This window comes from Acomys russatus, chromosome 16, assembly GCF_903995435.1.
Source record: "Acomys russatus chromosome 16, mAcoRus1.1, whole genome shotgun sequence".
Classification (NCBI taxonomy): Eukaryota; Metazoa; Chordata; class Mammalia; order Rodentia; family Muridae; genus Acomys; species Acomys russatus.
Genome location: NC_067152.1, coordinates 3,612,539 through 3,625,221, shown reverse-complemented (window position 1 = coordinate 3,625,221; position 12,683 = coordinate 3,612,539). Strand labels below are relative to the sequence as shown.

Below are 12,683 nucleotides of genomic sequence, written 5' to 3'. Positions count from 1 at the left end.
AAGAAAACAATTTGAAAGTTTCTACAATAAGGAAATGATGAATGGCTGAGGTGATATCTATGGTTAAACCTAATTTAAATATTACAGTGTATAATGTATTGAAACAATTCATAGCATTCCATTGATATATGCAAATTTTTTCTTTTCTTTCTTTTTTTTCTTTCTTTTTTTTTGTTGTTGCTTTGTTTGTTGTTGTTGTTGTTGCTTTGTTTTTTTGTTTTTGTTTTTTTTTTGTTTGTTTTTTGAAATGGGGTTTCTCTGTGTATCCTTGGCTGACCTATAACTTGCTCACTCTGTAGAATGGGATAGCCTCAAACGCACAGAGATCCACCTGCCTCTGTCTCTTGAGTTCTGGAATTAAGGGTGTGCACCACCACTGCCTGGCTAGTTTTTGTTCTGTAGCTGAAGACATATTCCTACACTCAAGGCCAGCTTGGTCTACATAGCAGGTTCCAGGTCCTTCAAGCCTACATATGAGATGGAGGAGGAACAGGGGGAGGAGACCCATCAAACCATGCACTTTAGATGGGTGAGTTATATGATATGTGAATTACATTAATAAAGCTATTAAAGACCCCATTAAAAAATAAAGGGTGAGCCGGGCGTGGTGGCGCACGCCTTTAATCCCAGCACTCGGGAGGCAGAGGTAGGCAGATCGCTGTGAGTTCGAGGCCAGCCTGGTCTACAAAGCGAGTCCAGAGAAACCCTGTCTCGAAAAACAAAAAACAAACAAACAAACAAAGGGTGTTGGCACACTCTTGTCCTCATAGGGCTTGGGGGGCTGAAATAGAACTGACATAAGTTTGAGGCCAAACTGGACTATATTCCAAGACCGTGTCTCAAAAATAAAAAAATAAACAAACAAATAAACCCCACAGTGGCTTCCAGGAAGGGAGACTTCCCCCGCAGCACTTAGGCTCTACGACCGCAGAACACACTGAGGCTGGGCTGGGACCTGCTCTTAAGCACTTTGTAAGGCTCCGACTCAGCCTCTCCCAGCTCCCTAATGCGGGCATCTTGCTTCTGCCTGCTTTGCAGGTGAGTAAACTGAGGGGAAGCTCGGTGACTTGCCCAAGATGACTTAATTCTCTTGTGCTTGTGTCTAGCCTGGGCACTTCTTGCAGTGTGTCATAAGGACCTGTTTAGAAGCTTCTGTGCCTGGAATGCGGCCCCAGGGACACAATCCTAGTGTCAGGTTTAGATGGGCCTTAATCCTGGCCCATCAGACCCTACACAAGTACAGAAGAAGAGAGACAGAGAGAGACACACACACAGAGACAGAGGCAGAGACAGAGACAGAGGCAGAGACAGAGACAGAGAGAGACAGAGGCAGAGGCAGAGACAGAGAGAGACAGAGAGACAGAGAGAGCATAAATAGGTTCAGTCCTCTCACAATCTTTAGCCCAGCTTCTTTTGGGCAAGGACAACTCCCCCTACCCCCAGTTTCCAGGAGATAATTGTGAAATCTGTTTTCTCCTGAGTCAGAACGTGATTTCCCTCCTGTCTCCCTTCCTGGGACCTTTCTCTGTTAACAAGAAGTTGGCCCTGCCCAGAGCCGTTAGCTACACCCTGGAGCCTGGCGTGCTCCCCAAGTGCAGCAGGCAGGCACACGAAGTTTAGATGGACCCTGCCCAGGACTCGGCCTCACCCTGTCTCTCAAATTAACCTTCTTACACATGAGATGTTGCCACTGTCCTCAGTGGCTTTCACGTGACTCTGGATCACACAGGAACTTAACGTAGTGGACAGAGATATTTGACGGCATAGGGTAGGAGCGACCACAGCTCCTAGCGGCTTGATAGTCAATGACTCAGCAGTGGTGTCACTCCAGAAAAGACAAGACAGTGTCACCTCACCCAGGTCTTGGGTTCCAACTGGCCTGTTTTCTCCCCCTGGCCCTAAACTCATTCTGAAAGTCTCTGTCCTATCCAGCCTGTCCATCAACATATATTCTCTGTAAGATCTTCTGTAAGTAGCTCCCTTACCCAGTGATTTGGCTTGAGGGCAATCTAAGACTAGCAAGTCAGAGACCTGCAGAAGTGCAGGCTGGCACACATGCCCCTCCCTGGCCAGGCTGGCCAGGCCCTCTGACTTGTGCCCAGACTGCCAGCAAAAGCCAGATGATGAAATCTGGAAAATCAGGAGATTCATTGTGCCCCAACCTCCAGCCTGATAACTCCCTCCTTCTCCCTCCCCACCTGCCCCTAGGGAAGCCAGGTCCCAGGGCTCCCAGTAAAGCAAGGAGGCCAGGCTGGTTCTTGGAAACAGAGGCTGGTAGAATGCCCTGGTCGCCCAGGAGGCCTGGCTCTCCTTGGGGGATTGAGAACCCTTGGCCATCTTCTGGTGGTATTCTCTGCTGACACAGAGCTTCACTCAGAGAGCATCCCCACACACACCTCAAAAAAAAAAAAAAAAAAAAAAAAAGAGCAATTAAGACACACACACCCTCCCGGCAAGTTGGCTATCACGCTCTCCTGCAGAATTTCACTCCGTGTACCCCTGAATCCTTCTGCCAGCAGGGGCAGCAAGAAGTCTACCAGGGTTATCCGGAAGCAGACACGAAGAGAGGGCAAACAGAGCTGAGCTGTAAGTCCCTCTAGAAGGGAAGGGAGGAGATGAGAAAAGGTTTCCCCGCCAAGGCTCCAACACCTGACCCTTCTCTGCACTTTCCGTCCCTTCCCCGAGGACGTGCCTGAAGCGCTGAGGTGCCCAAACTCTTTCCCTGAACAAAACACAGGACTTACCATGATAGAAAAGATGAGAGGGATGAGGTTGAGGGGCCAGACAGGGCAGAAGCAAGAGGCGATGGCCAGGATCAGGTAATCTTTGGGGGCTTCTTGGTCCTGGGCGTAGGAGGTGGTGGCGACGGAGGACGCTCGTCTAGAGCTAACCCGGGAAGGGGAGCCAGGGAGGGAGGGCTGGCGGTGCACCTCAGAGATGACCTTGAAGGGTAGGCTGTGACCATTCTGCTCCAGGTCCAGAGTCCCTGACAGAGACTTGGACAGACTCGGGGCTTTGTCATCCTTGTTCTCCACTTTAGTGAGAAGCTTCTCCATCTCGGGCGGGTCCAGGGGTGAGGTGGAGCCTGGGTCTTGAAACTGAGGCTGCCCTGGGTTAGCCATGTTGGCTTGGGCCTTAGATTTCTTCAGGTCCAGGGAGGGACAGTGTGCTCCAGAGGGTGCTCAGCACACCATTTCCCAGCCCAGATTTCAAAACGTTCAGGATGAGGATGATTGTATTTTGCAGGGGGCCGGGGGTCAGCTGGGTGCTGGAAGGCTCAGAAGAGCTTCTCGAGGCTAGCAGAATCCACAGCTGGAACCTGCTGCTGCTGCTGCTGCTGCTGCTGCTGCCGCCGCCGCCGCCGCCACTGCCACCACCAAGGAGCTCCGAGGAAACTGGAGGCTTCAGCTCTGTTCAAGTTTGAGGCCAACTTTACTGGAGCTGCTGACTGCACAGATGGGCGGGGAAGCAAGAGAAAGCGGGGAGAGGAGAGAGAAGATGGAATGCTGCTTTCCTCTCCTCTCCAGTGAGGGAGGGTGAAGCTGAGACAGGGGAGTTGGTGTGTGTGTGTGTGTGTGTGTGTGTGTGTGTGTGTGTGTGTGTGTGTGCGCGCCTGCCTCCTTGGAGATATCTCTCTTTTTCAATTCCCTTCTCCCTGGAGACTCATGCCAGCAGCCATCCTGCCTCTGCTGGAGCCCAGTGGAGTCCACAGGGACTTGGGCCAGCCTCTGGTTTCCTCTGCAGCCCCAGACCTGCTCCTCTGGACCACCAGCATAAATGGGGCCGGGGGGGGGGGGGGGGGGGGGGGGGGGCGGCGCGGAGAGGCAGTGATCGAGAAGGCAGATGTCTTCTGTTCCTCCTCTGATAGGCAGGTTTGTGCTTCCTTCTGGCTGTCAGCAAACGCTCGGCTCTGGGCCCATTATATCCCACCTAGGCCTTAACCCTCAACACTGAGCCGCGGGGAGAGATGTGGGCCTGTGTGGTCCCTGGAGGACCCAGCAAAATCCTCTGCTTGGGTCTCTAAACAGCTCGCCAAGGGGACTGTGGGGTAAATGCCTCTCTGTCTCTCACCTGCCAGGGGCTTATGGTGCTGAGCCATAGGCAGAGGCCCTCTTGGGATTGCTCTGACAGATGCCAGCTCCTCAGTGCCAGAGGCTCTGGCTGTCTATCCTCGCATTCTCTTCCCTCCTCTTTCTGCCTCCTCCACTCTCTTCATCTTGTTCCCTGTCCCTTACCTGTCTCCTTGCTTTGTTTTTACCAGAATGATCTAAAGCTACCAAGGGTTCACAGAGGCGTATAGCTTGGATGGAGCGCTATGAAGTCATTATTTATTTATTTATTTATTTGTTTGTTTATTTATTTATTTATTTAACCTATATTCATACTTTGTCTACATCAGACAGATGTGAGCTGCCATGTGGGTGCTGGGAATTGAACTCAGGACCTTCGGAAGAGCAGTCAGTGCTCTTAACCACTGAGCCATCTCTCCAGCCCCACTACGAAGTCATTTAAAATTCCAGGGTCATGCACGATGTGGGAAAGCAGAGCTGGCAGGGTCACAGAGCTCATGGAGGTCAAATCTGCTGCTTTTGTAATTGAGAATCAGAGGCCCCAGATTAGAGAGAAACACTAGCCCCAGAGTGTCACCTCAGACAGCAATCCCTAGCCTATGTCCTGGGCCTGGTGAGGTACAAAACCAGCCATGGTAGTGGGAGAAAATGGCTTCGGTTGGTTTCAAGTTTATTTCAGAAATACTTCTCCTAGCAAAGGTAGAAGGGAGTTTGATTTCACAGAGAGCTAGCCAGAGGGAAGGGAAGAAGGGAGGGAGGGAGGAAGGCCAGTCCTGCGGAGGAGGCACATGCAGGACATCTTGACAGTGGGCCTGGGGGACTAAAACACACCTGGGAACCAGTACATGTAGAAAATGTTTGAGGATTTAAGGAGGTTTTCACGTTTTGTAAATTAAATTATATTAAATAAATAATTTTTTTATTCAAGGGCTAGGGAGATGGCTCAGTGGGTAAAGTGCTTGCCAAGCAATTCTGAGGGCTGGAGTTCAGAGTCACAGCACCTCCATAAATGCTGGGTAAGAATGGCTGCCCAAGCTAGGCGTGGTGGCGCACGCCTTTAATCCCAGCACTCAGGCGCCAGAGGCAGGCAGATCGCTGAGAGTTCGAGGCCAGCCTGGTCTACAGAGTGAGTCCAGGACAGCCAAGGCTACACAGAGAAACCCTGCCAATAAATAAATAAATAAATAAATAAATAAATAAATAAGAAAGAAAAAGCATGGCCGCCTGCCTGTACTCCCATCTCTCAGGAGGCAGAAACAGGGCATCCCCAGCTTGCGAATTAGTGAGCTCCTGGTTCAGAAAGAGACTCTGACTTAATGTAGAAGGTGGCGAGTAATTGAAGAGGACACCCCTTGTCAATCTCTGGCCTTCACAAGGTGTGCAACACGCATGAGCACGAGCACACAAGGCCACCCCCACAATACTCATGCATACACATAAAAAAGAAGCATTTTTCATTCAGTAAGTGAAAACCATTGTTATTTGCAAAGGCAGCCCTCTAGGGAGGCACTTTCTCCATCTCAGACCTCAGAGTGCCTCTTACTATCTATCTCAAGCCAGGAGAGTGTGGCTAGGGAAATGAACTGGGTGGGTGTCCCTGCCCGGGAGTTTCAGAAAAGATGCTAATGCCTTTCAAATAGAAAAGGCCTTCCAAAGCCAGGAAGTTAGGTCCCTGCGCTCTCAGCAGCACCGAGGCAGGTGGGGGTGGGGGTGGGGGGAGGAGGGAAGGTGTGGGGGGGTGGGCACAGATGTCAGGTTACAATCTAGGAGCTGACCCTTGAAGGAAGGAACCTAGGCCCAGCAGAGAGCTTCTAGCCAACTGTGTCTCTGAGCACCTGAAATGTGACTAGACCAAATAAAAATGTGCTGGTAAAGATATTTTAAGTAGGCCCACGCCTTTAATCCCAGCACTTGGGAGGCAGAGGCAGGGGGATCTCCGTGAGTTCAAGGCCAGCCTGGACTACAGAGCAAGTGTTCCAGGGCAACCAGAGCTGTTATACAGAGAAACCCTGTCAACCCTGTCTCGAAAAACATATATATACACATAATTTTTCAAGTAAATAAATATCAGAGGGAACCAAACATTAAGAGGAACTTTTTACTTACTAAAATATACAAGAAAAAAAAAAAAGTCAAGATGTTTCTGGAGTGGTCTGGCTCATAGTGAAAAGGTGCCTGGATGGGCTGGGCTGGGCTTGGGGGACCATCAAGTCAGGTTGATCAGTGTAAAATACTGGGTCTGTAGTGCCACCTAGTGGTGGTGACAGTGATAGGGAAATGATCAGGGGAGTAGATGTTTTGAGCTTCCCAAATGAGTGGTCCATCCTGGCCAGTGGTACAGCTTCTGATCCACTATGCAATAGTCTCAGATAGGGTCCCATCCAGGTTTCATACAGAGGCTCGCTGACTCTATTTATTCTACAAGGTGTGTGTGTGTGTGTGTGTGTGTGTGTGTGTGTGTGTGTGTGTGTCTGTGTGTCTGTGTGTGTCTGTGTCTATGTGTATATGTGTGTCTGTGTTTGTCTGTGTTTCTGTGCGTCTCTGTGTCTGTGTGTGTCTGTGGTGTGTGTCTGTGTGTGTGTGTGTCTGTGTGTCTGTATGTCTCTGTGTCTATGTGTATATGTGTGTCTGTGTGTCTGTGTTTGTCTGTGTTTCTGTGCGTCTCTGTGTCTGTGTGTGTGTCTGTGGTGTGTGTCTGTGTGTGTGTTTGTATGTGTCTGTGTGTTCTGTGTTTGTGTTTGTGTGTGTGTGTCTGTGTTTGTGTGTGTCTGTGTGTTCTGTGTTTGTGTTTGTGTGTGTGTGTCTGTGTTTGTGTGTGTCTGTGTGTCTCTGTGTCTGTGTGTGTGTCTGTGGTGTGTGTGTCTGTGGTGTGTGTGTCTGTGTGTCTGTGTGTGTTTGTATGTGTCTGTGTGTCTCTGTGTTTGTGTCTGTGTGTATGTCTGTGTTTGTGTGCGTCTGTGTGTGTCTGTGTCTGTGTGTGTCTGTGTTTGTGTGTGTCTGTGTTTCTCTGTGTCTGTGTTGTGTGTGTCTGTGTGTGTGTGCGTGTGTATGTGTGTTTGTGTGTGTGTGGATATGTGTGTGTAGAGGCCAGGCATTGATAGCATGTCTTCCTCAATCATTCTCAACCTAACTTTTGGAGACAGAGTAATTTACTGAACCTGGAGATTGCTTATTGGCCGGACAGCAAGCTCCAGGATCTTGCTGTTTCTGCCTCGCTGGTGCTAGGATTACAGGGGTGTGTACACCTGGTTTACATGGGTGCTAGGCTCAGATCCCCCAGTACTGGCTAACCAAGGCATCTCCCGAGTTTCTAACACATGGTAGGTTTTCCCCCTACCTACCCTAGTTCCCCTCTTTTTTATTTTTTTGGCGGGGGGAGGGGGAGTTGAGACAGTGTTTTTCTGTCCTGGAACTCACGATGTAGACCAGGCTGGCTTCAAACTCACAGAGATCCAACTGCCTCTGCTTTCTGAGTGCTGGGATTAAGGCGTGCACCACCACCACCACCTGGTCTTCCCCCCCCCCTCTTTTTTTTTTTTTTTTTTTTTTTTTTTTTTGGTTTTTCGAGACAGGGTCTCTCTTTGTGGCCTTGACTGTCCTGGACTCACTTTGTAGACCAGGCTGGCCTTGAACTCACAACGATCCACCTGCCTCTGCCTCCCAAGTGCTGGGATTAAAGGCGTGTGCCACCACCGCCCGGCAGTCTTCCCCCTTCTTAAGAAAATATTTTTACTACATTTATTTATTTTGTTGGGGTGGGGGTGCTTGAATGTGCCAAAACAAGCATGTGGAAGTCAGGACAACTTGCAGGACTTGGTTCTGGTCTTCCACTGGATGGGGGCGGGGAGGGGTGGGGTCCAGAGATCAAACTCAGGTGGTCAGTTTTGGCAGCATATGACTTCACCCACTGAGTCTTCTCCCCAACCCCTATCAGTTTTTTGCTTTGTTTTAACTTATTCCACATAAAAATCGGGGTTTCAGAATTTTAATACGAAGATATTGGACCCTAAAGAGCTTTGAACTCTTTGACCAACTCCATGTTCACACAGCCCAGCCTGCCTGGGGATAAAAGTGCTGAGCCCTGCCCTAGCTGGACATGTTGACTGCAGAGCCCTCCTGGGCTGTGAAGATGCTAAAAGTACCGCGCATCTTTTTTATTCTCTGCCATTCGAAGGTAACCTCTGACAGGCTTAGTGGCACTCGCCTGTGAGCTCAGCACTTCTGAGTCTGGGGCAGGAGGATGGTACATCTCTGGCCACCTTGGGCTATTTTTAAAACACACACATCTACACAGTAAAAAGTGGTCTTGCTGATGCACAATTTTAATCCCAGCATTTAGGAGGCAGAGGTTTGTTTTTTTTGTTGTTGTTGTTGTTTTTGTTTTTTTTGTTTTTTTTTCAAAACTCATGCAAGGGTTTTAGAAAAACCTTTGTAGAAAACTTGTGCAGGCAAATCATCATTGAGGCTCTTCTGGCATAGGATTCCCCAAAAGCATCAGGGAGAGCAGGGGGCTCCTGTTAGGTTGGTACACACATGCGATGCGCACACACATACACACGCAGCCATATAGCTACACAAGCACATATATAACATGTATGTGCCTAAAGACTTCATGCTAGGCAAATACATAGCACCATACCAACGCTCAACCACAGAGCCCTGATAAAGCAACAAATGGAACCGTGCTGCTGACTCCAGGGCTGCCGCACACCTTCCCCTACAGTCTCTTAACGGCCTCCCCGAGAGACTGACCAAATAGCTTCCCATGAACTAAACACTCTGCCGAGTTCCCGTAAACGTGTCTCGCTTGGTCTCTACAGCAGCTCGTGGAGTAACAACCGACTGCAGCCAGCAGGTGATTTGTTCAAAAAGTCACTCATCCGCTAAGCTAGGCAGGTCTCAGGTTCAGCTCTCTCTTGTGCTGTATAACCTAATTCCACTCACGGGCAGCGTCACTGCTTTCCTCAGGGGAAGAACGCAAGTGGGTGAGAAAAGTCTTAATACTTTCGAGTTTAGGAGAATAAGATTCGCTAGTTATTTATCATATGACCAGAGAAAATGTCGCTGGAGTTAAAGGGGGGGGAGGGGTATATAAAACATTGTCTGGGCTGCCCGAACATAAAAATGTAGTATTGAATAGTAACGACTCATAAACAACCGCTAGGAATCATCTTAGCAGCCCTGAGATGGTGTCCTTATCCAATCAGAGGTGAAGTGGCAGGGGGCGGGGCTGAAGCAAGAGTCTCACACTGTCCAGACCCAGGATGGAAGCCTTCCTGAGGACTGCTTCACAACCTTGACTGGGACGGACAGGAGTCTTAAGACTGTGAGTGGGGGACAGGATGTCACAGAACGCAGATCGCTTCCATTGAAGCCTTGAGCTTTATCATCTCGACTGTGCTGAGAAACCCTCACACTCCCGTGAGTCCGTGCCTGTGCATTCGCCCAGCCTCCACTCAGAGGTGACAGCAGCCCAGCAAACACACAGGGCTTTCCTAAACGCTGCCACTCTCCGTAGTTCTCAGGGAAGGGTGTTCCTGCACCTCCCTTGGCCTTGGCCTAAAACCGCACCTCAAAATCTCTCCTGCAGTACTAGTCTACCACTCCTCAGAATCCTTGGCGTTCTATTGGTTGAGAGCTCTGCCTATCACTCTGGGTCCCTGACACACACACACACACACACCGCCCCGCCCCCATCCTTGACCCTGCCCTCAACTTCCCTCTCTGCAAGTGGACTAGGCACTCTTCTTCTGGCAGCCTGGGCTCACTGCAGATAGCAATCTCGCAGGGAAACTCACAAACATGGCTGACAACGACCTTAGCCTCCAATGCCCCCATTAACTTTCTCCAAACAGTGTCTCCAGCACACAGAGGGGTGTCCTCTCCAGATGCCTCTTTCCTGTCCCGATCTCACTGTGTACAGCCAGTGCCCAGGTGCCTACCTGGGGGCTGTAGGCCCTACCTGCCCTTCCAGGGTACAGCCCTGATTCTGAGCACTCCCTGTCACGCTAGGTCACTGAACTCAGCGGAGTCCTTTAGCAGACTGAGAAGACACTTTTCTTTTTTTATTAGGTAATTTTCCGGGTCTCTGTCAGATCAGCAGCAGCCCAAACAGGGGAAGGGGACCACTCTGATCACAGCAGCTGTCTCCCTGTACAACCCCACAAGTCCCCCTGCCCCAGCGCAGCAAGAGAAGAGGCCTCCGAGGCACAGGAAAGCAAAGGACACTTTGCAGGGAAAGATGGCTTGACCAAATCCAAATCTAAGATCTCGCTCCTTTTTCAGCACCCCAGGCAGAGATGTGGGGAGGCTGCCCTGGCCCCCAGAGTTCCTTTCCATTGGTAAGGCAGCCCCCTCTGCCACTCAAGTCGCAACACATTCGATTTTATTCTGTCCAGAATAATCTCGCAGCCTTTTCTTTTGCTGTCATTCCTCCAAGCCGGCTTCCAGATCTTGATGGCCCGGTCAGGAGTGCTGGTAGCCCAACCCAGAGCCCCACCGCCATGGAATCGGTCCAACTTGGGGAGCCCCGGGACATCTGCGCAAGCTTCCCCCAGAGGCTTGGGCCAAACTAGGCACTTCGTTCATCAGCCTGGGCCGCCCCGAGTTCGCTTGCGGAGAGCACGAAGCGCAGCGTGGTGGTGCAGGAGGCACTAAGGGGCTGGCGATGTCCCTGCGCGTGAGGCCAGGCGCTGCAGGGGGCGGTGCGGACCGCGGAACACTGAAGCCGGAGTCCCCGGAGCCCGAGCCGCGTGCAGCCTGGCCGTGGCATTCCAGATGACCACAGGGCCAGCGGGGCGCCGGGCTGGCGCGCAGGACCAAGGAGAGCGCGGTGATGCGGTGGATGGCCCTGCGCAGCGTGGCGATCTTGGAGAGCCTCTTGCCGCCCAGGTCGTGCTGCAGCGTTCGGCGCAGGGCGTTAAACGCCTCGTTGTAGTCCAGGATGCGCTTGCGCTCCCGCACGTTGGCCGCCATGCGCCGTGCCTTGGACCGTGCGGGCCGCTCGCGCTTTCTGCCTGCCGTCTCCTCTGCCTCGTCCAGGCTGCGCCTCAGCATTCCAAAATTCCTGCCAGCCTCGGAGCAAGGACGCCCCAAGTCCTCCCCAGAATCCTCAGCCAGCTTCAGGCCCCTGAGGCCTAGTCCTGGCGTGCCTCGGAGCATGGCCTATTCAATCGTTGGTCCTGCAAGTTTCAGCTTCGGGTCCAAAAGGCTGCTGGTCCACCGGCTCTTGCTGGCTGGCCACTCACTGGACAGGCCCTATCTAGCTGGGCTTTATGACACCACGTGGCTCCCCACCCTCCCAATCCATCTATCTCCCTCCTCCTGCTTTATTACCTGCCCCCAGGTAAGATGGTGAGGGAGGAACTAAGAGGAAGGAATCGAGCAAGGAAGGAAGCGTGCAGATTCTTGTACACAGGACCAGCTGGGTAGCCTGGCCACGCCCTGGGCAGTGCTGCAGTTGTCAGGGAACATATTTGCTGTGCTTTGTGGACCCTCTGGGGTGACTGGGCTGTTTCAATCTCCTGACCCCAGAGAGAACGCAGCGTTTGATTCTGGGCAAGAGAGCCGCTAGGCTTACAGAAGGAGAGCGATGATGGATTTGAGTGAGTTTTAAGTGAGTAAGTGTGAAATGTCCCAGTGAGTAAGGGGACCTGCTGCAAACATTACAACCTGACCTCCATCTGGGAGCAACCAGAGGTGACACTCACTAAGGAAAAGCGTGACCATCCCGGAAGAAGCCAGGAAGCAGGAGCAGATGGGATGCGGCAGCCCCTGCATCCACCCGGAGGCTGGCCTGGATGCTGGGTTGGGGTTTGGATTGAGGCCAGCAGTCCCTCTGCTTCTTCAGGCAGATCTGGGCTGAGCCAGAAGCAGGGACTGATGAAGACTTTTCTTTCTGGCTTTCCTCGCAGTGTCCAACAGGGAGCAACCCTTAAAGTCCACGGCCTTTGAGCAGCCCACTCCCACAACAAACAGAGTACAGTCAGATTATGACTCCAGTGGACAATCCCCGTCCACATAACCAAGGACTGGAATTTTAAACGAGAGAGAGAGAGAGAGAGAGAGAGAGAGAGAGAGAGAGAGAGAGAGAAGGAAGAAAAGGATAAAAGATAAAGTAATGCATACTCCTAGAGAAAGACTGCAGTGGAATTCAAAGTATGCATTCATGATTTTTCAGGAGCAACATAAGATTAAGAATTATCTCATTCCCAGCCACCTCCCAAAAGTTGTGGCACCAGCCAGGATGGGCACACAGGTCACATCCATAGTACCAATGACCCAATTACTTCATACTGAGTTTTCCCAAAGGGGAAAATGAGCAGGACACTGGGAAGTGAGCTACATGTACTTAGTGATGGTTGTTTGTCCGCCTTGTTCACTAGACTGAAAACAACCTAACGACTGTTTTTCAGCATCAATTTCTTCAAAATGTCCAATATATGTGGATTAGAAAACAGTTAAGCGGCCAGGTGCAGTGGCACACACCTTTAATCCCAGCACTCAGGAGGCAGAGGCAGGCAGATCTCTGTGAGTTCAAGGCCAGCCTGGTCTACAAAGCGAGTCTAGGACAGCCAAGGCTACATAGAGAAACCCTGTCTCGAAAAAACAAAA

At 51.1% G+C, this 12,683-nt stretch overlaps 2 protein-coding genes across 2 annotated transcripts in view; both read right to left on the bottom strand.

Annotated features, from left to right (window-relative positions):
* Trarg1 (trafficking regulator of GLUT4 (SLC2A4) 1) overlaps positions 1-3,362 on the bottom strand; it is a 16,115-nt gene extending 12,753 nt beyond the window's left edge. Inside the window, exon 1 of the mRNA XM_051157999.1 lies at positions 2,745-3,362. Coding sequence (XP_051013956.1) covers positions 2,745-3,122 — 378 coding nt within the window. The 5' untranslated portion in view covers positions 3,123-3,362. The remainder of the gene's footprint in view (positions 1-2,744) is intronic.
* Positions 3,363-10,395: 7,033 nt separating this feature from the next.
* Positions 10,396-11,303, bottom strand: Bhlha9 (basic helix-loop-helix family member a9). The gene has a single exon (XM_051157998.1). The coding sequence runs from the start codon at positions 11,229-11,231 to the stop codon at positions 10,536-10,538; it is 696 nt and encodes a 231-aa protein (XP_051013955.1). The 5' UTR covers positions 11,232-11,303; the 3' UTR covers positions 10,396-10,535.
* Between the last annotated feature and the right edge of the window lie 1,380 nt (positions 11,304-12,683).